The sequence below is a fragment of the Astatotilapia calliptera genome, chromosome 16 (genome assembly GCF_964374335.1).
Source record: "Astatotilapia calliptera chromosome 16, fAstCal68.1, whole genome shotgun sequence".
In the NCBI taxonomy this organism is placed as follows: Eukaryota; Metazoa; Chordata; class Actinopteri; order Cichliformes; family Cichlidae; genus Astatotilapia; species Astatotilapia calliptera.
In genome coordinates this window covers 22094787-22114928 of record NC_137437.1, presented here as the reverse complement: position 1 = coordinate 22114928, position 20142 = coordinate 22094787, and the positions used below count along the sequence as shown (strand labels likewise).

The following is a 20142-nucleotide window of genomic DNA, read 5'->3' as shown; positions in this document are numbered from 1 at the left end:
TAAAGAAATGCAAATAAAAACTTAAAGTATGATAAAACCTACACAGAAATTATACACAAAACTATACAACTATAATAGTTACTGGATTGCAGTTTATAAAACATTATTGCAAACTGCTCTGATTTTGAAATTAAAAATGGGGTGCATGTTCCAAGACATATTTTAGTGAAGGACTAGTTTGAACACTTGGTCAATGTTATAACACGAGGAGCCACACGGTGGCACCGTTTTAACCCTTTTCATGAATTCCAGATGCTTTAAATGATCTTAAACATCTGTTTTGTTACAGATTGTGAAACAATTATACCATAAATCACCAAAAGCAGTTCTAATCTTTAAGGATGTGCACAGCTCCAATAATGATAATACTGGTTGATAACTATATCAAAATGATCACTGGACTGGTGGGAAATCTGCTCTTTCAGACAAATGGACACTATTCAAGACACTATATGAACTCTTATTTCTATTTGCCAACATCTCAGCCAACATTAACACAGAGTGTGTATACCTTATGATCCGCTAAACACATGTCCTCATTTGGCTTCTTCAGCTCCTTTGCTTTTTCCAGTTCTAGTCTTCTGAGCTCCAGTTTCCTTTCCTTGTTCAACTGTTTCTCATCTTTCTTTTCTTTTTTCAGACGTTCCTTCTCCTAAAGGAAAGTTAAATCCTTACAAACAATATACTTATATTTACACTGATTTACAAAGTGAAGAACAAAAAAGAAAAGAAAAAAGAAATGCTTTTAGGATCACCATGTGCTTTCTTGTACTGTGTACTGCATTACTGAATGAATGAATTTATAATTTTGTTTTCATGTCTGGTCATTTACATGGCCAGTTCCTCATGAAATTATTCAGTCATAAACAGACCGCACATGATGTTCCACGAGATGCTCAACAAAACAACAAGCACAAACACAATCCAACAAACACATGAGTCTAAGAATGAAATTTATTTTATTCTTCACCTCTTATATTCAGTCACACCTCATGTTATGTGCACACAGAGGGACCACAACACCATATTCAACAGATTTCCTCAACCCATCTTTGTGTGCAGTTAGTCTAACACAGCATTTACACTTCTCCACATCCTTCTTCTTAAGAACATGTCTATTCTGACAGGAGTGGTCTCATCCAGGATGATAACACTCTCAGCCACAAGTCAAAAAGGGTTACTAAATAATTTAACCATGATGTAGACCACATGGTAAGGCCTTCAACAGATCTCAAAATAACGGGACACCTGTGAGAGATTGTTTCAAATAATAGTGCACAATCAGAAGAAACTGGAAATAAAGGTTGTTTTTTTGGGGGTTTTTTTTATTTCTCTAAAAGAAGAACAGATTTTGGGAATCGGTGGCAAAACTAACTTTTGTTTTAAAGCCCTTCTGGCGTTATGTGATACTAGGGGTGCAACGATACTCATATCGATATTGAACCGTTCGATACAGTGCTTTCGGTTCGGTACGCATATGTATCAAACAATAAAATTTTTTAAATTTATTTGATCAACTTTTCTTCTGACGATGCTGTCTGTGTTGAGAGCCCAGTGGATCTGCGTTCGACTACTCCGCCTAGGCTGCACTGTCGAGCGCAGATCCACTGAGCGCAGCGCAAGCTAGCAAGACAGAAGCTAAGCTCCTTGCAACATGGCAAATTGAATCTCCTGCACCCTCATTCAGATCTGGCCTTTGGAACTATTTTGGTCTTCATGTGAAGCATGACCCTGATGGTAAGCGCGTCATGGACAAAAGTAAAACAGTATGTTGGATGTGCCACGCAATGCTCAATTACATGGGTGGGAACTAGAGATGGCACGATACCACTTTTTTATGTCCGATACCGATACCGATATCATAAATTTGGATATCTGCCGATACCGATATGAATCCGATATAGTGTTTTTTAATCAACAAAACTGTTTTTTAAATATCTTGCTGCATTTTGTATAAGTTCATACTCAAGTTTAAAACAACAACTACACTAAAGCTATTGTGTTATACCTGTATGCAAAAAAATATATATTTCATAGTTCAGCAATACTGATCAATCTAATAAACTTAAACCTACACCATCCTCCCTATTCTGGTATTTTAAAGAGTACTTAGCGTAAATATTAAGCAACCTAACTAATAGGGTTCCAACTCCCAGCAACAACAAAAATAAATAAATAAAAAATAGGGAACCACCCCTCACGCTCCACCTCATGATGCTTAATCAACGTAATCAACCTTAATTTGATGCAGTGTGAAAAAAAAAGAAGCACAGAAATCAATTCTTTTTCAAGAAATATTAAATAGATTCAACATCTTTCTTCAACAAAATTGCAGACTGCACAGATGGTACCTTCCCAAAGGAAAAAGTACTATAGCTTACTAGGGTATATATATTAGACTTAATAGTCACTATATACAGTAATGGACTTCTATTCATTTTACATCAAATTAAAACTTTGGGTGTAAGATTCGGATAATTATTTATTAAAAGCTAGACATTTTAAATGAGAATAAGAAAGAAAAGTATGTCTTTGTGCCCCCTTTTCCCTGTTAATGCCCTATCGGCCCCCCTGGCTAAACTTTGCTAGATCCGCCCCTGCACAGTTACCAGCCGTCAGCTACGTAGAAAAAGATCCTGGAGTAGAAAGTAATAATAAATAAATTCTAACAACAGCTGATCAAGCTTAAACGTGCTGCTGTTGTTCAGCCGCTGGTTTCCTCTTTCTGGTGCAAAGTGGGCCAAAAACAAACCAGAGAGACGGACTCGCGACAGAAAAGCCGATCAGCTGATCGTTAAGCAGTTTCATGATTGAAGTAGCAGCCAGAAGAGGCAGTCGCTCCATATATCGTTTGGTAAGCTTAACGCAGGAATGCTTTACAAACATTCAGAGATGGACTTACACACTTGCTTTACTTCTCTCGGGGATAACTTTGTCGGAGATGAAATGCCGGGTTGCTAGCGAAGCTCCAAATGCTATCCAGACCACAGGTCCCGCATGCCACAGCCACTCTATCACGTGATGCATACTGCTCCGACTGCTAACGTTCTGAGGTGAGTTACGGCGTGTTGCAAGTTTTGTGAGGTGCTTTCGTGATATTTAATGGATCGGATTACATTTTTTATTTTTCTCCGATATCCGATCCAGTAATTTAGGTCAGTATCGGACCGATACCGATACGTAATATCGGATCGGTCCATCTCTAGTGGGAACTACTGCGTTAGCGCAGTTTGCCCGTTAACGTGTTGACGCCGTCCAGCCCCACGCACGGGGCGATCCGCGGTAGCTCGTTAACGGAGATTTGCCGTGTTGTGGCGTTAACGTCATTTCAGATTAACGCTGACAGCACTAGTGGGAACAAAATGAATATCACTGCACATTTACTCCGACATCATCCTAGTGCAAAGACAAGTGGAAGCAGACAAAAAACAACAAGCACGCATGCTACAAACTTTACCCGAGTCATTTAGACAGCCGTTAGCACATGATTCTCCTTATGGGGACCTGATATGTTTAATATGCTGCTGAGAATATAGCCCATTTTAATAAATTAATTTTAATAAATGACAAATTAAAAAAGCATGAACATTTTTTTGTATTGAAAAAAATATCGAACCGTGACACCAAAGTATCGAACCGAACCGTGAATTTTGTGTATCGTTGCACGCCTATGCCCCTGTACATATGGTACTATGTCCCATCATAGCAGACTGCTGAACTTTCCTTGTTTCACTCATCCTTCCTTCAGCAAGTCTGCAAAAACAAGCTGTGATACATCAGCAGTTACTCACCTCCGCCTTCTTGCGGGCCTCGACAGCCTTCATGAGTATCATGTGCTGCCTGCGTCTTTCCCTCTCCTGGTAGAACACAGACGCGCAGATTATATCATTTTCAAAGAAAGACATTTGTTCACAGATGTCATTCCTGATGACACGCACAAAGACGTAACAGTCGGCGCGTGTTGCACATTGTACATTGTATGGAACGGTTAAACAAAATGGGACACGGCGACAAACAAAAAGCAAATGAGGGCAGTGATGCATACACAAAGCATAAGCTCAGTGTTAGACACAGCCATTACAAAATTAATCTGAGCGTGTTGGCGAGAAGCAGGCTGAGAGTTTTAACCGCAAGCAGCAGATATTGTTTTGCAGCGACGAGCAAAATAATGAATGCATCTCCACTAAACTGATGAACCACATCATATTAAAGTACCAAGACATCATGGAGATTATATATTATTATTGCTGCATATCTATACAATCATATACGCATAAAAAGGACGAAAGCAGACACATGACATCGTTTCAAAACAAACAGTGCAATAGAAATATTTATTAGAGTGCGTTGCATTCATTCGTGATCATTCTGGGCAGATAATGGATGTGTGTATCTGAGAGATCAATAGTGCAGACATAAGCGGTGCACTGTACTGGAAAAGCCATGCAGACGGATGTTGTTTGACTACAGCAAAAACTAGGAGTTAACCATTGTTGCGATGGCAGCCATATAACACAACACATTCACAATACGTTGTCAAAACACACAGAAGCATACTCATACCATATCTAGTCTATGTCTCTCCAACTCCTGGCAGAAAGAGTTGTCAAAATATTAAGAAACAGAAAAATTACACATTACAAAAAAATTTAAACTAATATAAGAAATTTCCAACGCGTGTGACTTAGGCAACAATACCTGGTGCTTCAGTATGACGGCTTGTAGTCTTCGCATCTCCCTCTCCTTTACAAACAAAATTAGTTCAAGTGGAAAGGAAACATAACACACGTAATCATGTGTTCATTTATACATGCGTTTGGAATGCAGTGCTTTTTAAACTACAAGGCAAAAACCAAAAACATTACGTAAGCAGCGACAGACGTTCAAATCAAAACAAAGGTTAGCTCATTAACCTCCTCTCACCTTGTTACGTTTCTCAGCTTCCAGTATCCTGGCACTCGCCGCCGCTTCCCTTTTTTTTCTCTTTTCCTGCAAGCGCAAAACAGACCCGATGCACTCATTCAAGCACAAACAAAAGATGCTATTAACTGAAGCAAACCTTTGAGATATCTATCAAATGCTTTTGACTAATATATTGACTCATTTTCAACTAAGACATCACACAGAGAAAACTTTAAAACTGAGTGATTTCCTTGTTACATCCAAGATTGCCGTTTGTCAGTCTACTTAAAGCCAGCGGCTCCCTGATAATATCAAATCTAACAGACTGAAATCTTGAGCAATGAGATAATTATTTCCTCCAATTAAGACTGAAAGACAAAATGGCAGTGGTTATTATTAAACACCAGCAGGCAGTGAGAATAAATTAAGCAAAATTTCTATCAGTAATTATAGCCCCAATGAAATCCTGTTAAGAGCCACTTGCCAAGCGTGTCAACTGAAATTTGATTTATGAAGGCTAAAATATTCACAGCTTCTATTAGTGAGGGAATGCAAAGTAGGTATTTCACCTAGCCACGGTAAACTCTGGTCCACCTCTTTCTTAATGAAATACTGTATTTTGCATTAAGCTCCAGCATGGTCTGAGGAGATTTTCATATTCAATGGCACTTTTTGCAAAAAACCAATTAAGCATTAGTCACATGTACTGACTAAAAGTAGGACCACATAATTTAGGAATAGCCTTTGGTTGCTTTTTTTCTTCTTCCTATAAATCCTATCAACAGCAGAGAGGAAGTGTTTAAGAATGTTTCTGCAATAACTTTCAGGACAAACCTCAAGAATTTGCTGTGCACGGAGTTCTTTCTCCATACGAATTTGCTGAATGCGCTTGATCTTCTCCTGGTAAAAGGATGAGGGCGAGATCAAATGAATTAACTATTAAGTCATGCATGTTATAGAGCGGTGGAGGGGAGCACGGTGCGGGGGTGAAGACGTACAGTGGCTCTATGCAGATGAGAAAGGTGCAGCATTGTGGAGAACAGCAACTTTCTTGTACGGTTTCAAAGCTATTCAAGTGTGCTTAAAACCTTTTCACCTTGGAGTGTGTAAAGAGCAGAGTGGCTCAAGCTCTGCGTGGAAAATTAAACATAAATCCTTACTTGCTGTTTAAGAATCTTCAGCTGTTCCCTCTTTTTCCTCCTCTCCTCAGCAGCCATTATTGCTGAAAAACACATGAAAATCTGATCTGCACAAAGCACGTCATCTAGTGTTTCAAATGAGTCTGATTTGACGACAGAAGTTTACCTTGTTGTTTCTTTGCCTCCTTTGCGGCTTGCGCTATAGCCTGTTTCTCTAGTTTTCTCATCATTTTGATCTGAGCTGCCTGTCGTGCTATTTCTGCAACATGATGAAATATAAAATATGAAGCATGAAATCACAAGGTCCTCAAAATATTAGAAAAACCTGACCTACACATACAGTGGGGCAAAAAAGTATTTAGTCAGCCACCGATTGTGCAAGTTCCCCCACTTAAAATGATGACAGAGGTCAGTAATTTGCACCAGAGGTACACTTCAACTGTGAGAGACAGAATGTGAAAAAAAAAATCCATGAATTCACATGGTAGGATTTGTAAAGAATTTATTCGTAAATCAGGGTGGAAAATAAGTACCGTAATTGTCGGGCTATAAGCCGCTACTTTTTGCACAAGCTTTGAACCCTGCGGCTTTTAGTCAGGTGCGGCTTTTCTATGGATTTTCCATGATTTTTGTGATATCGTAAGACGATTTGTTTTGTTTGTTCCGCTGTTGTACGGCACTACGTTGCCTGGCGGAAGGATCGAGGTTCAAGAGTGGTATGTTAGTCACATGTCCGTCCGCCAGGCAACGTAGTGCCGTACGAAGTAGCGCGAAAAACAAACTTCAAAGTAGCGCTACGCATTCAGCGGGAGGCGTGGATGACGAGCGGCGATAAACTTGCGAAAAGCAAGTTATGCCCAACTCCACCGGTGGATTCTGACATCGTGGAAAAGTGCGAAAACATCCACGATCACCAACGGATTTTGAAGGGCTGGACTGCTGCATGATGGAGAGGAGGACACCGCCACGGCCCTTCTGAGGGTGTTCGACTCTGACACTGACAACGAGGATTTCTTTGGTTTTGAAGCCATCCTGAGCCTGTTCGTTTCCGACATTGGAGAAGAGGACTTTGGTGGTTTTAGAGTGCAGGAAGAAGAGAAAGATGGTGAATGACTGACTTTTCTTCTCCGTGTCACTTCACCTGAGCCTAAAAGGTAGTCCGAATCTATTTTTCTGGTGTGCTGTAGGTTACTGTTATGTACTACATGTGCAAATATGTACCCATAACTTGTTTTTCAAAATATTAATAAAAGGGGTGTGTCTCCAAACAGCCATCTCTTTCCTGACAATTCCCTTTGTGCATATTCTCTTACATATGATAAGTCAACATTGAAACACCTGCGGCTTTTAGTCAGGTGCGGCTAATGTATGTACAAAACAGGATTTTCCCCTGATTTTAGCTTGTGCGGCTAATATTCAGGTGCGCTTTGTAGTCCGGGAAATACGGTATTTGGTCACCTCAAACAAGGAAAATCTCTGGCCCTCACAGACCTGTAACGTCTTCTGTAAGAAGCTTTTCTGTCCCCCACTCGTTACTTGTATGAATGGCACCTGTTTGAACTCATCTGTATAAAAGACACCTGTCCACAGCCTCAAACATTCAGACTCCAAACTCCGCCATGGCCAAGACCAAAGAGCTTTCGAAGGACACCAGGAAAAGTATTGTAGACCTGCACCAGACTGGGAAGAGTGAATCTACAATAGGCAAGCAGCTTGGTGTGAAAAAAATCAACTGTGGGAGCAATCATCAGAAAATGGAAGACATACAAGACCACTGATAATCTCCCTCGATCTGGGGCTCCACGCAAGATCTCATCCCGTGGGGTCAAAATGATCATGAGAACGGTGAGCAAAGATCCCAGAACCACACGGGGGGACCTGGTGAATGACCTGCAGAGAGCTGGGACCAAAGTAACAAAGGTCACCATCAGTAACACACTACAACGGCAGGGAATCAAATCCCGCAGTGCCAGACGTGTTCCGCTGCTGAAGCCAGTGCATGTCCAGGCCCGTCTGAAGTTTGCCAGAGAGCACATGGATGATACAGCAGAGGATTGGGAGAATGTCATGTGGTCAGATGAAACCAAAGTAGAACTTTTTGGTATAAACTCAACTCGTCGTGTTTGGAGGAAGAAGAATACTGAGTTGCATCCCAAGAACACCATACCTACTGTGAAGCATGGGGGTGGAAACATCATGCTATGGGGCTGTTTTTCTGCCAAGGGGACAGGACGACTGATCCGTGTTAAGGACAGAATGAATGGGGCCATGTATCGTGAGATTTTGAGCCAAAACCTCCTTCCATCAGTGATAACTTTGAAGATGAAACGAGGCTGGGTCTTCCAACATGACAATGATCCAAAACACACCGCCCGGGCAACAAAGGAGTGGCTCCGTAAGAAGCATTTGAAAGTCCTGGAGTGGCCTAGCCAGTCTCCAGACCTCAACCCCATAGAAAATCTGTGGCGGGAGTTGAAAGTCCGTGTTGCTCGGCGACAGCCCCAAAACATCACTGCTCTCGAGAAGATCTGCATGGAGGAATGGGCCAAAATACCAGCTACTGTGTGTGCAAACCTGGTAAAGACCTATAGTAAACGTTTAGACCCTGTTATTGCCAACAAAGGTTATGTTACAAAGTATTGAGTTGTATTTTTGTTATTGACCAAATACTTATTTTCCACCCTGATTTACGAATAAATTCTTTACAAATCCTACCATGTGGATTCATGGTTTTTTTTTGTTTTTGTTTTTTTTCACATTCTGTCTCTCACAGTTGAAGTGTACCTCTGGTGCAAATTACTGACCTCTGTCATCATTTTAGGTGGGGGAACTTGCACAATCGGTGGCTGACTAAATACTTTTTTGCCCCACTGTACCTGCCAAATCACTCTAAACAACCTATAGAGACAGTTTTTTGTGACAAGCTAACTGGAGAATTTAAGCACTGCCATAAATGCAAACAACAGAGTAGGCTGATTTTAAAGGTGTAATCACAACTGGAAGTTTAGGTCGGAGACTAAGAGTCAAACCCATTTGTGGCTGTCCAATAAGACAACAAATCTTGTTGACAGCAAATCAAACAGCAAAACACTCGATATGTCTTTAAGCATGAAGTAGGAACAGTTACCAGGTTTATAAAGGCATATAAATACAGACAAAGCCTACTGTTTTCAAACAAAATTTTTGATGTGAAGCCTGCCTCGATCACGAGATTTTCAAGCATTTTTAAAGACCTGAAATTTTAATCTGTCAAATTTAAGACAAATGGTCCAAAAAGATGAACAAATTGAGGAAATGCAGGACTGTTGCCATCCATCCCAGGCATGAGAGCCTTGCGAAGATCACACCAAGATCAAAACACGCAATCCCTGAAAGCAGTAAAAAGTAAAAAGCAGTCGAAGGGTAACAGGCAATACCAGCAGAAAACCACAAATGAAACCACTGGACACCAATAAAAACACAGCAGTGCAAAAAGCTTAACTGGATGCTTCACATTTCTTTGTGTACATTCTGTGTAGAAAAGGCCCAACTGAGGCAAAAATGTCTCAGTTGTGACAAAAAAAAACAACCCCTTTTTTTGCACGTTATCAATGTTTGGAGGACCAAATGCCATTGTGCACTCCCAAATGTGAAACATGGTGAAGGGAGCAATGTAGTCTGAAAGCTGTTCCGCTACCTCAACTGGAAAAAGGAAGATCAAGGCACTTAAATAAATCAAACAGAGACTGAATGGAAAAGAACCATGTTCATATTTTGGAAAGCCATGTCAGCGTCCTGACCTCAACCCAGCTGAGATGCTGTGACATGAACTGATCAATCAGAAAATGCTGATGAACTCTAACAGTTCTGCAGGCAGGAATGGTCAAACTTCATCCTCACTGTTCTGGAACTAAGCTATAAGAAAACGTGATGGAGGCCTTTGCACCTAAAGGACATTTTCCAAATTAAGACATTCAAAGTTTACCCACTTCTTCCAGCTTGCACTGACTTTAAAACAACTTCTAATGCTAATAGTTATTATCAGTAACATGGAAAGCTGCATGAAGCTGCATAAAGTCTAATTTAGTTAGACTTTAACTATAATTTAAACTCTGAAGTTAATTAAAATTACTGTGAAGAAATTTCTGATAAGAATTCTGGGTTCCCAAAAGGTTATCAATGATTTCTGAGTCTCCTGGCAGTCTAAAGCCCACCTTTAACAGGTGCCATGGAAACATTTTTCCACGTTAACTGACCTTGAGCTTCCAGCTTACGAAGTAACTTGGCATCAGAGACATCTTGGAAGTTATTTTCACCACCATTTAGAGGATAAGGTTTCCACTGTATAGCCCCAGTGCTATCACCTGTCGGCTGGTGCTCAGACTTTGTGCGCCGGCTGCGCCTCCCATCCATCGCTATGATGCTGGGAGCAATCTCATCCTCAGCCAGTAGGAACCACTGTAAACCCTGGGTAATTTGAAGTAGATACAAGCAGAAGGATAAAAATGGCTAGCTTAGCGCTATAAACTCCATATACAGGGTCATTTTGATTTTAGTCCATTTCTATAACCTTCCAAAGATGCTGGGTTTAAAAATGCAACTTTCACATAAATTTATTTGCAATTTTCTGATTAGCTGAAATGTTCTGCAAAATCAGCACTGAGAGGCTAAAATTAACAAAAGCTACTAACTGTACACCAAAGATTGCACATATAATAATCACTGTTGTTACTGTGAGCTCACGTCTGTAAGAAACGAACATGAAAAAGTAGAAGCCTTTACCTCGGGCCCTTCTCTGGCTTCATAGAAATCCCCAACTTTAATTTTTGTACTAAAGCTGAAGTTGTCTCGTGAGATTTCAGTTATTCCATTCCTGATTAAGTACTGCAGACAAAAGAATAACACACACTAATTAATCCATAGGTAGGAACCACCAAACGTTACATAATCCTTCAACAGTCTGATTAGTACATGCAATCATTAAAAGCTCTAAATCCACTTCTCAGAAAATACCACTACCTTCACTACATCAGGATACTGTCGGAGCTTTTTCCCACACGGTGCAAAGTAAGCCACCTCGCCTTGTAGACGCCCCGCTACAGTCCTGATGCGTGTCTCTCTCTGCCACCTGAATGGAAAAAAACAAAACAAAAAGACACCGAGTAAAACATAGTTAATATAGAATTGATGCTCACAGTGTAGTCTGTGGCCTTGTTGTTCACAAGAGTGTAAATAAATGGTCACTGGCTAGCCCAGCAGTTCCCATGAGCTCCACTGGACTACAGCTTACAGAAAACACATGTAGGATCGTATCCCAGACAGCAAAACTAGGCTGAAATATAGCTTTGCGGCCTCTGCTTCCTGTGAACCTGGTAATGAAAAACATCCCTACAAGATGAAAGGCTGTCCTCGTTCAAGCCTGCAGAATTTGTGGGCAGGGAGCTGCTAATGTTGCATGTCTGTTTTGAGGCTGGATGCAATTAAACCCCAACTGCTGTCCAACTGACAGGCCTCATTTAATTTCCATCCCACTATGATGTATTACTCACAAAGTCCCCAAAGGAGAGAAGGTATATTTTTGTGGTCTGCTTCTATTTGGATATTGATGAAGATGTCACCGCATTCAAATCTGGAAGGTTTTTTTGAGTACCAGCTGCAGTCTTTACCTCACGATTACCACTTTAATCTCCAGTGTGTCTTGTTTACACAAGTCAGCAAAATCTTAAAATTACATGGTAAAGGAGAGAATGATTTGTTAAAAGAATAAATATGTCATATTAATTTAGGTTTAACTCTAATATTTAACTGATGTGGCAGACCTGCAAATATAACTGCACTGTCTGTTGGTGCCCATACTGTGTGTTTTAAGCTGCTCCACCAAGAAAAAGTTAGCTGCAGCTGATGTGCGAAAGGTCACTTTTCAGCCATCAGTGAGCTGACATTTTACTTTAACACCTACAGCCTAAACACCAACACTACAGCAAATATGACACTGAGAACAAATTGGGCATGGTCAGAATATCAAACCTTTATCTGGCTCTTTTGATACAAAGTGCAGGCTCAAACTCTCACCCAAACTCAAGAGGCAATCGCAGAACTCTCTCATCCGTAACCCTCCTCCTCCTCCCCGATCCTAGAAAACAGGAGAAATGACTCAGCGCTTTTCTCGCCTTCTGAGGGACCTGAGCAGACCCGCCATCCGTTAAACTATAAATCCTGCTTCAAGGAGACATATTTGATGCCTGTTGTGGCTAACGGTTTTCAGTATTAAACTACAGTCCGCATGTGGGTATCAATACGCAACACCACACAAAACAGCATTTTAATGTTTTGTAGGAGGGTGCAAACCTCAGATGCCCCAGAGGTTCAGCAGTACAAGTAGCATATGCAGTATTGAGTAAAATATGCTATATTTTTACTTTAAAAGTTTGTTGACAAGATCGTTAATTATATTTTACTTCAAAATGCGTCCTCTCCTCTCACTGAAGCCTGAATTGTAGCTGAGTTTCATATCAGATTGATATTTCATCTGGATTATGGATTTATTATTTATTACCTGGCTGCGAAGCAAATGTGAAGGGTGGCGATGGTGCACTTTGTTTGCCCATTGCTCCGGTGCTGGTGGTGGGGCTGAAAAAACTACTATGTAGACTTGGAGGTTTGGTAATCTGGATGTTGAGCAGGGAGGGGGTGGCTGAGAGGCTCGAGGAAGACTTTTGAGTAGACAATGAGGTTTGAGCTAGTTTCAGAGGACTTCTTTCTGCATCGCTATCTGCTTCTGTCTCAACGGACTCCTTGACATCATCCTCAAAGGCATCAGAGTCGCTCCCCAGGATGCTCTCTGACTCTGTGGGGGATTCCAGTGTGCCACATACAGAGAGAGATAAATTATTACCTAATTAACAGTCCACACACATTCAAACCACACTGAGCACAGCTAATTCCCAGGACCTACCTCATATTTCACAGCTTCTATCAGCAATAAAGTATGATCATGTTATTCTTTATTTAATTAAAAGACAGGTCTAATTAATCTAACCTGAAAAACTGCTCCCAGAATCTTCATCCTCATCCTCATCGTAATCGTCCCCTAAAGAGTCGTCCGAGTTTTTGCTGCTGTGGATATCAGGCTCACTGCCTCTGACCAAATCTACAGGCAGACAGGATGTGTTGGTTCTGGTGAGGCTCCTTCCCGAATGCACCGTCTGGGTAGTTTTCCTTGATCTGGGTTCCGATGAAGCAGAAGTCTTAAGAGGGGAGGCGGAGCTGTCCAACATTTCCTTGGTGCCAGTGCTCAAGTTGATAGGCATGGAGCAGGGAGGACTGGTGGCTGCTAAGAGAGGCTTGCTGTTGGGGGTGCTGCTCTGGATGCGGGGCTTAGTGATGAGGGCCAGAGGGGCATCCTGAACTGCACCGTTGATCGCTCCGTTAGGATAAAGGTTCAGGAACATGTTGCTACTGCTGATGTGGAGAGAAAACAGCTCACTGATACGACTATAATTCAGGTGGTGTCAGCAACAGTGAAGTGGACGCTTAATTGTGATTTTCTGTTTTTGTTTTCTTTTTGTTTTTACCAGCTTTGGCTCTTTGGTCGCTGAGAGAAAACTTGCTTCACAGAATCCGTGGAATTGAGGGGCTTTATAAATAAAAAAATAAAAAGGAACACACAAAAAGGAGGAAATAATTACACCAACTGTCACTCATATTACACTGCTGTGGGCTGTAAATTAAGGAATTTAAGGTGTAATAAGTGACAGTAACAATGAAGAGATGGCTCGAGCCTGTCAGAAACAATGAAGAAACCCGGGCGGCTATGGGAAAAATATTTTCAAATTGTTTGGCTTACAGCCATCATGAGACATTAGCTGTCATCTTCTATTTGTTGCCATTGTCAAAATCTGGCAATCAAAAGCATGCATTTAATGTACAGCCATCATCCGAATTAAAACCCCTCTTGTTACAGATTGCTACATTTCCCTCCTTCTTAGGATAGCGACAATAACAGAGTCCTGCAAAAGAGGCCAATTTCTCTCTCTTGATAATAAACAGCCCAAAGCATAACAGAGCTAATTGCTTGTCAGTTTTGTGAAGTATTCCCACAAGAGCTAAACACACTGTCACTTCTAGTGATGTAGTGGTCAGATGCTCACCAAGTATGATAAAAGCCCAGATAAAGGCGCGCGAGCATTTATTCTCTGTTGTGAAAGAACAAAATCATTTCATGACAGAAACCATGGTGGCTGATAAACAAATAAAAACAGGATTATGTGTGCGTGGATGCGGAGGAGGAAACGCTTTAGGCTTCATTGCTGTCATTTATTTCATGTGCTTCGATACTGTAACTCACCTGTTTCGATTTAGAAGTGTGTAAGAGTAACAGGCTTTGATCTGGGAAGTTTCCACTGCTGTCCTTCGTGTTATTGATGGGATGTCTGTGTTTGTTAGAGGGCATCAAAAATTTGGGCATATGGGACTCTCCTTTTGAGGCCAGCAGTGTTTGTGGTTTGGGTAAAGACGACGAGAAAGGAGTTTTGGGTGAACAAAGAGGTTTCAGTGGGGAACACTGAGAGAGGGACTTTTTAGTGGAGCAGAGGGCAAGAGGTTTAGGAGAAGAGGAGACAGAAGCATGCTTTGGCGAGGATGAAGGATGGAAGCGCTTTGCTGATGTTAAAGTGGCCAAATGTTTTGATGAGTTGGAGAAGGAGATGGGGCTGGGAGAAGATCTAAAAGGCAGAGGACAAGCCGCTCTCTGGGATTGTGGTAAGGGACTGTTGCTAACTGCCAGTCCTGTGGCCTGTATGACACTGGTGTGCTGCTGGCATTCCTCTTCTGAAGTCCTGGGCCTCTGGAGAAACAGTGCTGCAGACTGAAGCAGGCCAGCAGGACTGGAATAAGACTGGGGGTGATAAAAGGAAGTCAAACGAACACTGTTACAATGTCCGTCTTGAGTTGAGCTGCCATCAACTGTGCAAGGTCTCTTCTTTTTACTCTCGGGAGTGTTGTGTGTCAGCCGCTGAGTAGGAGGATGAGGCAAACAGAGAAGACAGAATGTCATTTCAGCTCCTACTGAGAGAGCCTCATGGTGGCAGCTCTGTCAGCTAGCACAAAGCCTAGTTTGACACCCACCAAAGAGGCAGCTATTGACAAACCAACTACCATCTAATCAACAGAAAGCATTTTTTATTTTTCAAATACAAATTAACCTTTATTTGTTCTTACCCTAGAAACAAACTAAAGCAAGCTTTTTCACATTAATCAACTATTAGACTAAAAGGAAAATATTTTGAGAACGTTTTCAGCAAAAACTGATCTTAACGGATTTTCAGAGCTTAGCTAAACACGCTGTTTACAGAGCAGTTCAAGAGATGCACTTACTTTGACTTTCTGCTTAGCTGGACTCTGTTTTTCATAACCCGACTCTTCACTGTCGCTGCTCTGGTCATCATCATCTTCCTCTTCCATATCGTCAGGGTCGCTGCTGCTCTCCTCAACCTCGCTGGAGCTTTCTGACTGAGACTCTGATTGGCTGCCACTCATGCTCGATGTCTCTAGTGGTCTTTTGTTGGGTTTCTTAATGGTAATAATACAAAGTCAACATTTTTTTCATTAGGTTATAGAGGAGGGACTAAACTATAAACTTTCAATAGATGAAAACACTAAAGTGAGTTTGCATGGAGTGGAAGACACCGCTATCAAAGGCTCTTAAGTGTTTGACCAAATATTAACCTTTTGGTTTGCTTTCTCAACGGCTTTCTGATGTAGCTGGCCCGGCTCATGACTGTTGGCTTGAGGTGTCTCCTTCTTTCCCTTTGCTAGTAATGAACTAGTGTTCATAGCAGGAGCGTTCCCAGCAGGAGAGGAAGCACTCCTGCCATTCACTGTTCCATTAACACCTAAAGAAACTGGCATTGCACATTTATTTTAGTGGACACTTATGAGAACAAGTAATATGACTCATATTACTATCAACATGTTAAGAGGACAATTAAAAGGAACAAGAAAAGTATATGAGGTTAACGACCACACAGTAATTGCACTTAACAAGGCAAGTTTTATATTAAAAGCAGTATGTAATTTGTGCATACGCTTTCCTTGTTAATCACTTTTAATTTACACGTCCTTTTTATTGCCTAATAGGGCACAAAAGTAAGACTAGGGAATAATTTCTCACGAGATCTTTTACCTGAAGGCCGTGACTGGAAATCAACAGGATCGTGGCTCTTGAAGGTTGATAAAACAAAGGGATGCAGACCTAAAAGAGGGGGGAAGAAGGCTGCAGCTGCTCTGGTTTGTGTCTCAGATGTCCGCCACCAATCTGAGTGCAAGAGAAAGACATTGTACAGTTAGGCATTAATAATCTGTTAGTGAACTAGTGGAGAACTGGATTTAACAGCCCTATTTCACAGTATTCACTAGATTCACATCCATTATCAAAATGAGAAAAATATGAAATATATAAGTATCTTAAGCATCATTACCTGGAAAAGTACCAAGCTGTGATGGAGCAGCCAAGGCAGACAAACCGAGACATCCTAGGCCTCCAAACTCAGAGCAGCTTGAACTTGATGCGTTGAGCGTGACAGGAGAGTTGGCTAAATTCAAACCATTGGGGCTGACAGACATATTTACACATTCATCCTCCATTATTCGCAGCGAATGACCTGGAGAGCAAAGTAAACAGTTATAAGAATCACTGAATCTACTGATCACCATCCAGCTTCCTATCAAATCTTTACATGCCTACATGTTGATACAATATATTCCCAATACAGTGACTATATTGTTAAAGAAAGAATGTATTACCACACATCACAATGGGCTTCATGATGACATGTAAAAGAAAAATATCCAATAGACACAGATCATACAGATCATACAATTCATACTTTTGAATTTTAGCCACTGACTTACTAAAACGAGTGACTAGAGAGTTAAAATAAGAGGATGACTAATCATCATCTCTGCTTGCGTTGCAACAGATCTAGGCTGGATAAAGCAGGATCAAATTAAACACAGGAGCTGCTGGTCCAGAGTCTGTATCTGGTCACAAGCGATTTAAAGAAATCACAAAGCCTTAGAAAATGAACTAGGGCTTTGCGCACCTTTGGGACTGACACAAGCATGAATAACAAACTCCCTTTTTCTTAAATCAGAATTAGCCTCTCAGTATTTAGTTAAGTGTCGACTGAAAATAAATAAATAAATAAATAAATAAATAAATAAATAAGAGGACAAAGAACAGAACCTCGTAGTACAGTGAATACTGACAGTGGCCTAATAAGTGTTACCAGAGACAGGAACAAATTTCCATTAATCAAGAGAGAGAAATTTTATTTCTGGATAGTTGAATAACATTTAAAAAAAAATTTATTCTTTGGTCTTAACCTTTGGACTTCATATGTCAACAAAGTAACAAAGTGATAAAATATTTCACCAGATTAAAAATGTAAAAAATTACAAAAAAAGAGGGCAATTTTCTTAGATATCAGTATTGAGTCAGACACTTGCTCTTCCACTGTTAAATATAATAGGTGGTGCTGAATAAAACAGTTCAGAGATAAGCTCACAAACTTAGGAATGCTCGACTATAATTCTGTTCAAAGGAGTGTTGTCATCGGTGGGCTTGTGATACGTACCTCCCAAAGGGGATGAGAAATCTTTGAAGGAACTCAATTTAGTTAATACTCTTAACAATGATGTGACTACAGAGGTGCGAGTGCGCTTTCAGCATTTACTGCTCAGTGCAAAATAAATTATCTGGGAAATTTCTATGCACGTTGAGTGTAAGGATGCAAAAATGAATTATTTATGAGAGTGTCTGTTCTTTATTGTGATAGCATGGTGATAGCATGACACACACACACACACGCACAAAAACACACCAAAGCCACAACTGGTTTTGCGGGCATCTTATCATGAAGGAAAAAATAATTACAAACCAGGATATGTAAATTTGCACATTATTTTGCGGTCACGGGGCATCTGACAGCTTACGCATCACTGTTGCTTAATGCATAATAGCTTTGGCCACAATTAGTATTCAGAGAAACCAAGAGATGTTGGTGGCTGTACGCACAGTGTGAGGCCGACAGACGTGTCAAATCACACAAAATAAACGGGAACTAAAAGTTGTCAAAAGAAATCCACAAGGACACACACAGCTTTTTAACTGTTGACATTCATTAATTCAATGGCCTTTTCATTTCTATCAAAACTATAACATGTTAAAGACTGGAGGAAAGGTGCCTTAAATCCTCGACTGCATTGTGAAATTTGAATTCAGTTCTTCTGGAGAATTTAGCTGGATGGCTCCTTTAAATAAATTTGCATTTATAATTTGTGGACCGTCTGAAAAGTCAGTCAGAATGATGGATACGTTTAAAATTTATATTCATAGCTAGTGAACTGAAGACTGCGGGTTCTGCATGCAGCACTGCACTATTGAACTTCAACCTCTCTATTATATATTTTTACTCTGTCTGAAATATGAGTAGAATAACTGAATAAATAATTAATTAAGATCTGAGAGTGATCTAATTAAGATCTACGCTCCAGTCTGTAAGCCTTTAACCTTTCATTCAAGGGGGTTAACAAAAGTACTGCATTGACAATTTCAGAAATTTTTATACATAGTTGAAATAAAAATAAATATAGATTCAGAAGGAATTACACAAACTAACAATTTTAAACATAACAATTGTTTTCAGTACTTGGATGAAACTCCTTTGCAGTCAATTACTGCCTGATGCCATCTTTTTCCTGCCTTGAAATCTTCTGCCTTTGGCTACCACGATTGTGGATCTCTTAGCCTTCAGTTTTGTCTTCAGTAACTGAAAAGGATCTTCTATTAGATTAATATCGGGTGATTGACTTGGCCATTGAAGAATATTCCATTTATTTGCCTTAAGAAACATTTGCATTGCTTTCGTAGTTTACATTGGGTCCATTTGCCCTGTGAAATGTTGTTCATTCAATTTTGCAGGATCTGAGCAGAGAGTATAGCTCTGTACATTTCATAATTTATCCTGGTACTTCTATCAGCAGCCACATCATTAACAAAGATTAGTAATTCTGTTCCACTGGTAGCCAAACATGCCCATGCCATTACATTGCTTCCATCATGTTAGACCATGTTTTAAGTCTATGCTGTTATGCTTCGGATCAGGAGCAGTTTCTCTCCTTCTCCCTACTTTTTATACTTCCATCTGGTTTCACCCAGCCAAAGTTTTCTTTTCTTGCTGTTAACCAGGACTGGTAAGGTGTTTTACATATTTTAAGATGTTTATAATTTTGTCTTTCTGTATAAAGAGCGGTTTGTTTCCATGGTTTTTCTTAACCATGGAAATAATTCTGTGATCATGTACTTTAGTTATCTTCTATGGCCTTTTGGTGTTGCTAAGCCAGCAAATGCTTTCTTTCTTTTCTGATCTGGTCACTTGTAAAATTGCTATCTCTTTGATTTATCTGGTTTATTTTGATCTTCCTGCTTAATGATGGCATCCTTGACGTGCAGTCACATCTTTTTGGATATGATAAAGAGAGTTTCAGTGAACGTCTACCAAATGCAAAATCGACTCCACATGTAGAACTGTAAGGGAACAGGCCTCATCTGGCCATGAAACTGTTCTGTAAGGCAATTGTTTAATTTAAGCCTCTATAAATGGGACTATGTATAAAACTGTCAGTATTTATTTATTTATTAGTTGGGGGGTTTTTTTGTTTTTGTTTTTCTGTTTTTTTACACACAGCTAATGCAATACTTTTCCTAAACCACTTGGATGAATGTTGAAAGTCTTACTAACTGTAACCTTGTTATATTACTTTGAGTACATCTAACTAAGTCTAATGTAAAGTTTTCTACTGTCTATACATACCAGAAATGGTGATGGGAGAGCTGACTATAGGACTACGGGTCGCTCTGGACTTGGTGTGGAGTTTCTGGGGTGGAGCAGGGGATGAGCTGGCTTTAGATGAGGCCATATGAAGGAAGAACGGTTCAGGTGATGAAGCCAGGGGTCTACCAGACTCCATTATCTGTCAAACACAATTTAGTCAACATAAGATACAAAGGAGAAAAACCTGCTTATGGCCAACATACCACTGAGACTCTTATAAGACTTTA

The 20142-nt window shown here is 40.3% G+C and overlaps 1 protein-coding gene across 14 annotated transcripts in view; it reads right to left on the bottom strand.

The window, feature by feature from the left end:
- LOC113007391 (bromodomain adjacent to zinc finger domain protein 2B) overlaps positions 1-20142 on the bottom strand; it is a 54138-nt gene that overhangs the window by 8659 nt on the left and 25337 nt on the right. For 6 of the 14 annotated variants that reach the window (XM_026143902.2, XM_026143903.2, XM_026143904.2 and 3 more), the window contains 21 exons: positions 19895-20054; positions 16499-16681; positions 16204-16335; positions 15747-15922; positions 15396-15590; positions 14368-15033; positions 13595-13656; positions 13060-13481; positions 12577-12867; positions 12093-12153; positions 11040-11148; positions 10803-10904; positions 10277-10487; positions 6208-6300; positions 6063-6124; positions 5737-5802; positions 4924-4989; positions 4699-4743; positions 4564-4590; positions 3792-3857; positions 512-652 (listed from right to left, as the gene is read on the bottom strand). In XM_026143902.2, coding sequence (XP_025999687.2) covers positions 512-652; positions 3792-3857; positions 4564-4590; positions 4699-4743; positions 4924-4989; positions 5737-5802; positions 6063-6124; positions 6208-6300; positions 10277-10487; positions 10803-10904; positions 11040-11148; positions 12093-12153; positions 12577-12867; positions 13060-13481; positions 13595-13656; positions 14368-15033; positions 15396-15590; positions 15747-15922; positions 16204-16335; positions 16499-16681; positions 19895-20051 — 3333 coding nt within the window. In that variant the 5' untranslated portion in view covers positions 20052-20054. Of the gene's footprint in view, positions 1-511; positions 653-3791; positions 3858-4563; positions 4591-4698; positions 4744-4923; positions 4990-5736; positions 5803-6062; positions 6125-6207; positions 6301-10276; positions 10488-10802; positions 10905-11039; positions 11149-12092; positions 12154-12576; positions 12868-13059; positions 13482-13594; positions 13657-14170; positions 14215-14367; positions 15034-15395; positions 15591-15746; positions 15923-16203; positions 16336-16498; positions 16682-19894; positions 20055-20142 lie in introns of those variants that run through there. The other 8 variants (XM_080290920.1, XM_080290919.1, XM_080290921.1 and 5 more) reach the window with 8 other exon arrangements.